Source organism: Saimiri boliviensis, chromosome 8, assembly GCF_048565385.1.
Source record: "Saimiri boliviensis isolate mSaiBol1 chromosome 8, mSaiBol1.pri, whole genome shotgun sequence".
NCBI classification, from domain to species: domain Eukaryota; kingdom Metazoa; phylum Chordata; class Mammalia; order Primates; family Cebidae; genus Saimiri; species Saimiri boliviensis.
Window position 1 is genome coordinate 75880665 of NC_133456.1, and position 12561 is coordinate 75893225.

The 12561-nt window shown below is 42.0% G+C and overlaps 1 protein-coding gene across 8 annotated transcripts in view; it reads right to left on the bottom strand.

Moving 5' to 3' along the window:
• MASP1 (MBL associated serine protease 1) overlaps positions 1-12561 on the bottom strand; it is a 77128-nt gene that overhangs the window by 63305 nt on the left and 1262 nt on the right. For 6 of the 8 annotated variants that reach the window (XM_010337707.3, XM_010337706.3, XM_010337705.3 and 3 more), the window contains exon 2: positions 7448-7679. In XM_010337707.3, coding sequence (XP_010336009.1) covers positions 7448-7679 — 232 coding nt within the window. Of the gene's footprint in view, positions 1-7447; positions 7701-11096; positions 11121-12561 lie in introns of those variants that run through there. The other 2 variants (XM_039478865.2, XM_074404678.1) reach the window with 2 other exon arrangements.

A 12561-nucleotide genomic window follows, 5' to 3' on the forward strand; every position in this document is an offset into this window, starting at 1 on the left:
CCCCACGCATCTGCCTCATTACAGCTTCTAATTGGAGGTCCTAGACTCAAATGCTGAAAGACGTCAGGCAGAAAACATAAATGAGTGAAACAAGCTCCTTTGAATCCTTTAGACAGAAACACACTTTGCCTGTTAAATACAGAGGGATATTCTTCACTCTGCAAAGAATTTTTTCCTGATATATGTGTCTTTCTGGGGAACTTTCAACTTTCCTACTTTTGATAGAGACACTGGGGAAAAATGGTTCTCTTTCTTTAATGTAAGAGAAGCAATGGTGCCATTAAGAGGCCGGAAAGCATTAGCATGGGGGAGCTATAGGGAATGGTGGAGACCCTACCCACATGGCCACCTCTTCCTAGTGCTGACTGATTCTTGGAAGGCAGGAAGCTGCCAGAATTGCCAGATTTTCTAATATTCTTAGAGAATTTGGAAACGTGGATTGTTGTGTGGGATCAGAAATTTTATGTTGTCATAATCCTCCTTCTCTTTCTCTCCCTCAAAACATAGTATAAGCTAATAATATTAGGCTGGCCGACAAAATTCATCTGTGAAATCAATTCAAACTTTGATCACTTGTTTGTGACTTTGGTGCACATGCTTAAACCCAAATCCACTGACCATTTCTCAGTTCACCCTCAGATAATCTTTCTGGGCTTTACATCTCCCCAAAACATGTCGACACTGATTATTCTCAGTTTTACATCATTCTCCTCCTCTTCATCCTCCCTGCTTTGATGGTAGCTCTGCTAAGAAGTCCTACTTGGGGGACTGCACTGCACTTATTTCCTCCTTAAGACTAATCTCAAACATCAACTATTTCCAAAGCCTTCCCTGGCCATCTAAAAATGACCACTCCCAAACTTGTATACTTACTGATACCCCTTGTGTTACTTTGGCTGGCTTTATTAATTACGCACATGTTTCATCATATTCTATGGAACCGTGAATTCCTTGAGGACTTTACATTTTGTTTTACTGTGAAGAATTCGTTTTCCTGATCTTTGCAGACCCAGTCTTTGGCATAATGTCCAGCTTATGGTAGATTTTCACTAGGATTATTATGCTTCATTCCACAGACAATGGGGAGCCGTTGAAAGATTTTTAGAGTAGCAAAATCAAAGCTATGTTCGAAGAAGACCCTCTGGATACTCATAGAAGGTAGGCTAGATGGGGAGAGGCTGACTTTTGGTAGACATATAGAAAGTTATTGCAATAGACTCATTGAGAGGAATAAGAATTGGAACTAAGGAACCTACAGTGGAAAGGATGGAAGAAATGTTGAATACATCGAGGACATGGGGTTAAATGGAGAACGGTGGCATTGTATTATATAAACGCGTAACAGATGCCATTGAAATATTATATATGGTGACAAAAAGAGAAAAAAAGAGCCGGGTGCGGTGGCTCAAGCCTGTAATCCCAGCACTTTGGGAGGCCGAGGCGGGTGGATCACGAGGTCGAGAGATCGAGACCATCCTGGTCAACATGGTGAAACCCCGCCTCTACTAAAAATACAAAAAACTAGCTGGGTGTGGTGGTGCGTGCCTGTAATCCCAGCTACTTAGGAGGCTGAGGCAGGAATTGCCTGAACCCAGGAGGCGGAGGTTGCGATGAGCTGAGATCGTGCCATTGCACTCCAGCCTGGGTAACAAGAGCGAAACTCCGTCTCAAAAAAAAAGAAAAAGAAAAAGAAAAAAAGAGAGTACAATCCAAATGCAGGTGATCCTTGCTTCCTTTTTACAGTGAATACATGCCATGAAATGAACTTGAAAATGGAATGTATAATCTGATGCTCTCTTGGTAGTTCTGGTTTCTAACCATCTAAACTCTGTCCATAACCATAGCTTCATGGTTTCTTTGTAAGCATAAATTGACCACTTCATCTGGTGCTCAACCAAAGGAACTTTAATTTCTTGCATTTCTGGAAAAAAATTTCTTTTGGACATCTAAAAGATAATGCTTTACAATATTTAAGGGATTTTTAAGGGTAAGTTTGACTATAGACCAATATTTGTCTTATATTACAACATAAAAATCTAGTCATTCACAAGATGGGGCTTCACTGATTTTTAATCTGTTAAATAAACAGAAGAAAAGACTAAGAATCTTAAGATGTAAACTCTGATACAAGCATGATGTTGACCAATGAATGGCCTGGGCCATTGGAACAAAATGATCATGGAGTTGGATCATGATTTATTGATTATTTATTTATTTAGTTGGAGTTTTGCTCTTGTTGCCCAGGCTAGAGTGCAGTGGCACAATCTCGGCTCACCGCAGCCTCGGCCTCCCAGGTTCAAGCTATTCTTCTGCCTCAGCCTCCCTAGTAGCTGGGATTACAGGTGTGTGTCACTATGCCCAGCTAATTTTTGTAGTTTTAGTAGAGATGGGGTTTTGTCATGTTGGCTAGGCTTGTCTCAAACCCCTGATCTCAGGTGATCCACCTACCTCGGTCTCACAAAGTGCTAGGATTACAGGCGTGAGCCACCACGCCCAGCCTGGATCATTATTTCTAAGGTCCTAGATGCACAGAATATCAAGGCAAGGTGGACTTTAGAGACCATCTGGTTTAACCCTTTGTATTTGATAGAGGAGGAAACAGAGTCCCTTCTAGGTGCAGTCATTTGCTCAAGGTTAGTGAGTATGGAATGACACCCAGAACCCAGGCTGGCTGACTCCCTGACCAGTATCTGTGCTTTGCCTATTGCCTGCAACATTAACCAGCCCTGATTTGCATGCCTCATCCATGCACTACAGGAATCTAAACATTGCAGCCACATTCCAAGGAAGCAGATGCTGTTGTGCAGATGTGCATGAGTCTTGAAGACCAAGAACTGTGGGAAATCAGGCAGGGCAGGAGAGGGATTTTGATAAATGTGAATATCCGGACCACAGACTTGGGGGTCCTTCTTTCTTCAGGCTACTGAGGTGCCTTATCAGCAGTTTCATCATCATTGCCCTGATGGGCCTGGGTGGGAAGGGCAGTTTGTGGGGTTGGGCTGAGCTGGAAAATATTCCTATGAGTTGGAAGATTTCTTAAACCCACTCCTATACAGGTCTGGGAGGGAAATTTAGTCCCAGAGCAAAAATGCCTCAAAACAGGGAGTTTTATCCTGCCAAAGTCAAGTCAGTGATATTTGAAGTTGCTTGGTAAAGGACAGTGTTGGCATTGTATGTTTACAAGTTCTGTTCAGATGACATGCCACCAAGGCATCCCCAGCAGGCTTCAGGCTCTTACTGGAGCACTTGCAGCTATGTGACATTGAGAAGTAGCTGTTATAAACATACAATTTCTGGTTTTTGGTGTTAATCCTGACTATGATAATGAGGGTTTGGTGGGGTTATTTTGGAAGGTCTGGCGAGGTAGATTGGGATTATAATTCCAGAATTGAAAGGACCCTGGGGATCATCTCAATCCACCCTCTCATTGAACAGAGGAAAAAATATAATTTTGGAGAGGAATATTGACTTACTTGGGGGTCACATGGCATATTTGTGCTTTTATTTAGAAGTAAAGGGAAGAGCCTCTCTTCCATTTATAGCCAGAAAAAGCATGTATTCTAGGGGCTAGTGTTGGGTAGGCAATTAGACAAAGCCAATGGGTTTCAGCTGTGTGGAATACTTCTGGGTTTGGGATTTCAGAGGCAGACTGCTCTTCCTCTCTCTGAACTCTGACCTCCTCTTCTGTCCAATGGGAATGTGGCCAGAGCAGCAAGATTCAAGCCATAGTCCCTCAAGGGGCTTCAAGGTAACCAAGGAGGATGATGAGCAAGCAGAGCCAACTTCAGCTAGAGCAGCTTGCTTCTGTCTCTTCTTTATACTGGGCCCCACTGAAGATTTTCTATGAGAAAATGTTTACTGGGAAGAACATATTTGAAAACCACAACTTAAGATGAGATGCGTCCCCAGAGGGCCCCTGCAGCCTGACACTCAGTGAGTTCTCAGCTCTAGGAGGGCAACTCACTGGGTGTGTAGGCAGGGGCACAGGGTGGTCTCCACATGAGCACCAGCAGTCAGCCAAGCAGCATGCAGCGTTCTGCAGGGGGAGGCCTGCTGGTGCCCCATGGATGTTGGAATCTGTGCAGGAGGCTAATGCTGACATTAAGATGGCATTCTGGAAGAGAGTCAGCTGTGCGAGCACAAGTGGAGAAATATCACTTCCTGCTGCCACTATGTTAATCTCTGCTTTCAAAGGAACTGGAAAAATGTCCCATCTCACAGATGCAGGGACTGTAGGGCACTTCAGGTAGACAGCTCAGTCCCTAAGTTGCCTCAAGTAGACTACTTCTCTGTTATGCCCAGAGGTTGTCCGTCTGATTTTGGAGCAGAGAGGGTGCTGGAAAATAATATTCTTTTCCACTCCATGTCATTTGGGGAATTAGTGACAGATCTGGGACTAGAAAAGGCATTTCCTGAATTTCATGTAAAAGGCCAGGGCCATGCTGCCCCTTCCAAAGGGCCCATGTCCATCTACCTGTGCATCCACCAATTTCCAGAGTATTCTCTAGCAAGAAAGCCAAGCTTTAGATAGAAATATATTCCAATGTCTTTAATTCAGTGTTAGGTCTTCAGATTTTATTATTGCTCTTGAAAAGCATCATCGCTTTTTTCCCATTCATAAATTTCTGCTTTATGTCAGCTGCTTCACCTACCTTGCTGGGAGACTCCACTTATTTGGAGCAAATAAATGAGTTAAATTCTCTCTTATGTGTTTATCATCTTGATAAAGGAGTCCTAACAAGGTTAAATTGTCTTTTGTCTGAAAAAGAATCAAACTTAAGAGAAAGAATCTTGCTCAATGAATATGAAGTTAAGAGTCAAATCTTGGGGAGAAGAGGGGGAAAATGATGAGAAGAAGTCATCGCTACATCGTTACTGAGAAAAAAAGTTCTATAATTTCTGTGATCTTGAGCCTCAGTACCAATAAAAGCTATTTGCACTGACAAAATTTCTAGATGGTTGATGTGTTTGAAAGTGGAAGAAAATATGGTTAGAAAGTTTGTATCTAGCCTTATCTAAATACAGAGAACCCACTGTCATATTAAACCAATGTTTGGTAATTTTTCTTCTGGTTAAGACCACTCTTCAACAAAACATTAAAGAATGCCACGATTTTATGACCAACATTAGTTGGGGGAATGGGCTGAGAGATTCCTCTTAACCTAAGCACCCATCTGATAATCTGACTTATCCTGGAGTTTAACTCTGGATAAGACTCTTATCCTGGAAGGCATAACTGACCTTTTTGTCAGAAAGTTCAGTTTAGGATGATACATACTCATGTCCTCAGTGAATACCCCCTGGTTGATCCTGAGACTCTGGTTTTATTTTTAATGAACGTATAGAAATTGCATCTAGAGTACCAATCCACATCATCGCTTAGAGTAACCGTTTAATCTTTTCTTCTTCTTTATCAGTTAGTCTTTTATTACCATCACTGTTCTATCTTGTGCAATGACTATTTTCAAGGCTCATCTTTCTGTTTAAGGGGCCAGATCTTCTGTGTCCTAGTATTTCCACTGTCCCTAGCACAGGGCATTCTAAGAGGGCATCATCCCGTACAGCAGTGGTTCTGGGACATAGAACAACATCTTGACACATTTATGATGCCATAACTCGTGGGGCTGGGGAGAGTTGCTACTGGCACCTGGTTAGGGTAGAAGCTAGGGATACTGCTAAAAATCCCACAATGCTCAAGACAGCTTTTCTCAGCAAATTATCTCGCTCAAAATATCAGTAGTACTGAGGTTTAAAACACCCTGCCATGGAACACCAATTTTTGAAAATTTTTAGATGCAGAGACCTACTGTAAATAGGACATTGCAGACAGACTCAACATATACAATGACAACACCCTACATATAAAATGAGTGGAAGCACAGTGCCTTTGTATGCCCCTGCTGTATCCTAGGCTTGGTGGAGAATAGCTTGGGAGTTTTTGGTGTAGACAAAAGAGCTTGCAATTCAAAAAGACAAGGCATGGGTTTGAGATCTTAATCCGTCACTTACCAGATGTACAACCTTGGGTGAGTTGCTTAACCTCCCTGGGTTTATTTTATTTTATTTTTTACCTGTGAAATGGGATCATCACTCCTGTCTCAAAATTGTTTTAAAGCTTGAATGAGATTATAATTGTAAAAGTACCTTGTAAACTCACTTCTCTGCTCTTTACCAAATATTCTGACTAATACAAGGTTAATTCATGTTGAATTACTGGCTATGGAATAATGATTGTATATAAATTGCTAAAGCACTAAAGATACTAAAATGCTAAAAATATCTAAATACTCTAGAGTTGTTCGATGAGAACCTCTTCCAGGAAAGTGGAGAGCTTAGAAGGTAGCTTCTTTGGTCTCCACATCTTTTTTAACTAGATGTAACTGCAATAAACTTGATCCCTTAGAAATATTCTGACCTTTTCCAGCCTCACCTTAAAAGAAGAACAGCTTCCTACTCATGGAATATTTTGGGGGGATTTAGACAACATACCTCTAAATTCCAGGGTATGTTGTTTTGATGTGATCCTGCTCTTCCCTCATATTTATTTTTTGCATCTACTTCTGACAGTGACCCTCCCTCCCTATCCATGCCTTTTGCTAATAAAATGCAAACTCCTTGGGCTTGACATTCAAGGCCCTTAAGAATCTCACCTCCGGGCCGGGCGCGGTGGCTCAAGCTTGTAATCCCAGCACTTTGGGAGGCCGAGGCGGGTGGATCACGAGGTCAAGAGATCGAGACCATCCTGGTCAACATGGTGAAACCCCGTCTCTACTAAAAATACAAAAAATTAGCTGGGCATGGTGGCACGTGCCTGTAATCCCAGCTACTCAGGAGGCTGAGGCAGGAGAATTGCCTGAACCCGGGAGGCGGAAGTTGCGGTGAGCCGAGATCGCGCCATTGCACTCCAGCCTGGGTAACAAGAGCGAAACTCCGTCTCAAAAAAAAAAAAAAAAAAAAAGAATCTCACCTCCACCCACCCTTCCGAATTCATCTCCTTCTCTTTACTACTGCTTACCCTGCACTTCCCAAATACTTGATCATTATTTGGGACATTGGACAATGCTTTCTAATTCCTCAACTTGGGACATAATTATGTTTCTGTTTCTATGATTACTGCCTACTCTGAGGTCTCTGCCCTTTTCTGCTTGTTGAATTAAAAGTGACCTTGAAACAGAGATTAGTAGAAACCCTAAAGGCTTTGAGAACAGGAAGAAAGAAGGGATGTGGTGTTGGGCTGAGTCATATTCCATCAGTTTCAGTTTCCTTCATGGACCTTTCTAGTTCTACCCATCTGCTTGCACTTAGCTTTCCACCTTGACCTGAATTCATGCCATCGTGATGTTGTGTCTCCCTCACTACATGCCACCCTGGAAGGGCCTAATTCATACAACCTTGTCTAACTCCCAGCAGAGAGCCTGGCCCAGTAAGGGGACATCGGGATTCTCACCTTCACATAGTCATATTCACAAAGGTAGGAGGATTCCAAGTTGAAGTGCATGAAGTAAAGCTTGATCCGAAACCCATCTGGGACAGTGATATTCCAAGTCACCTCCGAATCACTGGGATAGGAGTCTGGATAACCAGGCGACTGGATCTGGCCAAACATATTGTTTAGCTCCACGGTATGGGCTGAAGCCTTTGACAGGGAGAAGCACAGAGCATGATAGAGAAGCAGCCACCTGAAAGACATGAATGTAGGTCTACTTACATTTATAAACACAGCCCCGACCATTCGTCTCAGTCACAGCTAGGAGAACTGAGCATGTCTCTGTCTCCGGCCTGCCGTAATTACTTTTCCCCTTCTGACCTTGCCTCTCCAGTCTGTATTGTGAAAATATGGTAACTACATGATTTCTAAGATTTCTTCTGTTTTTGTTAATTCAAAGTTCTGATAATAGTATTAAAGTTAAACTCCCAGAAAGTATTGTGTTTGGGAGTCTGACACATTTAACTGTTGAAAATGTAACTTTCATAATTAGGTAAAAGTTGTTATCTCTTCAGTTCAGCTTCATTTAAGAATCATAAACTCTTGATTCTCTTCTCCAAAAAGTAAATGATAATAACATGGCAATACTGGGATGAGGGTTAAATGCATTGATGGAATCTGTAGTACCTTAAATTGATTTAACATGTTGAAAATGGTATTTTACCACAAACTCAGTCAAGGTATGCAAAATATTTAATAAAAAAAGAATGAGCAAAGCAAGTTTTCTTCCTCTTGGTAAAAAGATCAAAAATCTACAACTTATTCCTGTAGGAATCAGGGATAATGGACTGATAAGGAGTTGCAAAAGAGACAAGGAAAATTCAATAAAACTTACAGAGCACATCACCATGGCTGATGCAATAATGAGGCAGAATGACCAAGGCTGGTCAAAGCCCTCTTGGTCAGTCAGTATTCACCACACCAGGCATCTGTCTAACAGACTGCTTCCCCTGTGACATCCAGTGACCTTGAACTCAATCATCCCAAACTCATCACTCCTCTCCTAATCATTTCCTGCTCTCGTTTCTGATTTCTGTTAATGGAATCACCATCAACCCGTTCCCGGGTCTGAACTTTAACCATTCATCTTTTCATTTACCCCAGAGTTAATAGTCACCAGTTCCTACTTATTCTGCTTCCTATGTTTTGGAACTCCATCTGTCCTCCTCTGCAGTTAATTGCATAGTTTAGATGTTCTTATATGGCTTATTGCTAGAGCATCCTAACCGATATCCCCAACCCACCCATCAGCAGTCTTCCGCCAAAGCTGATTTTCTGAAACACAGATGTGGCCATCCTGTTTTACTGTGCCTGCTGGGTAAAGCTTCTGCTCTGAGGATGGCTGATGAGACCCTTTTGATCTGATCGATCTGATTGATCTGCCCTTCCCACCTCCTCTCAGTAGCCAGCCCTGTTATTCTGCGGGCATGCCATGCCCTTCCTTCCATTCCATGCCTTAGTCCCATTGCACGTGCTCTGCTACTCCTCACTTACATATCCTCCAGTGTCTTATCTTCCACCATCCAGCTCAGAGCTTCCCAGCTGCGGAGTATCCTTTCACTCCTCCACATGCCACAGCTCCCTACACATTCCTCTGTTATGGTGGGCATCACATCGCACTGCTTTAGACACACCCTTTGGAGTGAGACGTACTTGGATTGAAGTCCCAATTCTTCCACTTACTGAATGTGAAAACTTGGGCAACAAGTCTCCCTGAGCCCTAGTTTCCTCAAATGTAAAATGGAGACTATAATATCTAATTTATAAGGCTCCTATAAGCATTAAAGATGATGTATATAAAGGTCCTAGTATAGAGTCTGAAATATAATAGATTATAAATGAATGAATCAATGAAAGTGGGGCCTGAGTCTTAGATACCCTAAAAAGTCAATGCTGGGAAACCATACCAGCATCTTCAGATTAACAGTTATATCTTTGCTAATCAGAAAGTTGTCTCCCTCCAGTACCCAGCCTGCCCATGTATTCAGATGCATATATCTGTATAATGCATACATATGAATGTTTGGGTATGTAAACAGAGCAAGATAACTACATACATAAATCACGTAGCTATGTCATGGTAATATTTACATAAATTGTAAATAGGCAAGTACAAAAAGGTCTGAAAGGATATACACCAAGGTATTAACAGTAGTTATTTCCAAAACGGGAATGTAAATATTTTTATATTTGTGCATATGAAATGTTTACAATTGTCAAGAAGGACCATGTACTATTTTTTCAATAAAAAGAAAATACATGTATTTATTTTTTTTTCAAGGTCCCTACAATAGCCATATGTGAGATTCTATTAAGAAAACAAAATGTCTTAATCCCATAGCCAATGTCAATATTTTCTTAAACCAATCTGTGGAAGGAGGGCCTCCGAAGCAGAAGGAAAGGAAGGCATATGTCCAAGTTAACCCGTGAATTAGTTGGAAAGCTAAGTCAAAAAAACCAGTTGGCAGGGCCCAGACATCCCATTCTTAAGTGAGGAAATGAACCAGTGTTAAGAGGGCTGGAAGTTCAGGTTCAGCCCTGCTGAGGAGGGAAGGGCAGTGGCCCTGGGTCAGAAGAGCTCGATTCAGCTCCAGCTCTGACTCTATTTATCCTTTCCATTTTAGGAAGTCATGGGAGGTCTTGTTTCCTCATCCATTAAGTTGTAATGATAACAACTTCCCACAGTGCTGCTATCAGAGTAAAGGAGGATTGGGAAGTGTTTTGTTAACTCTCCAGCCCTAGGCAAGCATTGGTTATGATTATCCCATGGTGCTGCTTCCCAAAAAGCAAGAGTTAGGAATGAGCTTTGGCTCCTAACCCAAACTTCCCTGTTACAGCGACACCCAAGTTATGCAAGGCTGAAAGGTCAATTTCCTCCATGTGTGCTTTTTCCAGATGACATCGAAGAGACACTGAACGTCCTGAGACCGGTTCTGTCAAGGACTGGCAGCAGACAACCCTGTCTAGCCCAGAAGCCCGGTGCCATGTGTGGTAGGCAACTGGTCAACGTGGGAGGAAGGCCCAGGAAGCTTTCCTTTCTACTTTTGTTTGCATCGCAAAACGGTTTCAGGCATATGAAACAAATATCGCCCTTCATGTAATGGGCTTGAGCATATGCTTGTCTCTCGTGTCAATTGAAGAATCTAAGTGGCAGCTTTCATTCCTCGTCACACTCTGAATGTTTTTGGCTTCTTATATACCAGGCACCGGCTGTATAGTTCCCAACACCTGCTATCTACCCTCTGACTAATAAAAAAGTTTAGCTACGTTGCTGAAATGTCAGAAGTAATATATAGAGCTGAGATTTTATAGGCCCCGTTGTCGGAACAGGCTAGCAGGACTGTGTAAAAATGCCTGCATGTATCTGTGACTGTGGCATGAATGGCACTGCTGTCTTCTCCATACACTCCCTGTACACACCCCTCATTTCAACCCACACAACACCAAGACTCCGTTTTTGAACTGAGGAGTTGGAAGGGACTGCATAGATTCCTTACACAGCGCCCTAATTTGACAGATGATGAAAAGGATACCCCAAGAGATGTCACATCATGCTCAATACCATATGGTGAATTAACTTCAACAGAAGAAGGGAATAACAGGAGCTCACAGAAGAAGCTGGGTCCATGCCCATATCACGCCCAGGCATCTGGCCAAAGCAATTAATCCTGTGAAAAATAATGTAAAAACCCATGGCTTTCTGTGGAAAATTTAAAAATACTAATGCCAAAGTCCTTCCCCCGAAGATTCTGGTTTAATTGGTCTGGGGTGAGGCCTGAGCACAGGCATTTTTTAAGGCACCACAGATCATTCTAATGTACAGTCAAAATTAAGAGCCGTCAGAGTAAAATAAGACACTTGGAAGAAAGTCTAGTTTTATAGTAGAAAAAAACTTGAACTTGGACTCCCGAAGACCCAAATTTGAATCTGACTTTTTCAAGATCATCAGTGTGGCTTGGGCAAGTTGCTTGACTGCTTTTATACCCACCACTTATCCCTAAATCCTTCCTTCATCCATCTGAAAACCAGATGAGACAGGATTCACGAACGTGCTCTACAAACACTGAAATACTGTGAACATGTGAGGCAAGACCTGCTGGAGACTTTTCTAGTGGAACACGTTTCTAGTAGTTACTTGGCTATTCAAAAATTGAATTCAATTCAACAAATACGTATTGAATGGCTAGTAGAAAATAAACATTATGTTAGGTGCTGGTCATACAAAGATGAAGACATAGATCATGCACCTTAAGGAGCACCCAGATTTGTAAAAGAAGGTGCACGTTTAAATAAGGAGATGTTACAAAGACAGTAAGAGATGCAGCTTCAAGAGACAGAGACAGAACGAAGGACAAAGGAGGAGATGCTCACTTTGGAAGATGGTGGTCGGGAGAGAGAAAGAGATATTTGTGACAGCTTGAACAATCAGGTCTTCTAGGTGGAAAATAAAGGGGAAGGTTGCTCCAGGTTTGGGATGAGCATGTGCCGAGATACAGAACTGTCACTCAGCCACGTAGTTTGGTGTGGTTGCAGCGCTGAATAGTAAGATGGGATTCTGACCAGATCTTTGACACATAAATGAGATTATCATTCCACGTAGATGGACATAAATCCCATTTATTTTGGAGAAAGAAAAATGAAGTTTAATGGCGGGTTTAAAATTACAATGGATTTAAAAAGAACAGAATTATTGCAGTAACTTTTTAAGGACCGGGTTATCTCTCTGAACCACAGGTAATTGGAGTTCAAAAAGTTAACGTAGTGTGAAGCCTCTCGTTGGTCTCAGACCCAGAAAAGTTACTCAGTTACTTTGCAGAAGAGAAACGAATAAAAACACTTTCCCAATTGGAAAGAAAATTAATAGTAAAAGAGGTGTTTAGGGACTTTACGCATCTGCAGAGAGTTTGTGTGTGTGTTTGTGTGTGTGTGTGTGTGTGTGTGTGTGTGTGTGTGAAACAGCATTAGCACTTAAGTAATAAAAATAACTAGGGTGGTTGGGTTTTCAGACTTGCAGGAAAAAACTTGTATGAAATGCCTGGTAAGGAGTGTCATGTATAGTGAGGAATAAGAAAGGT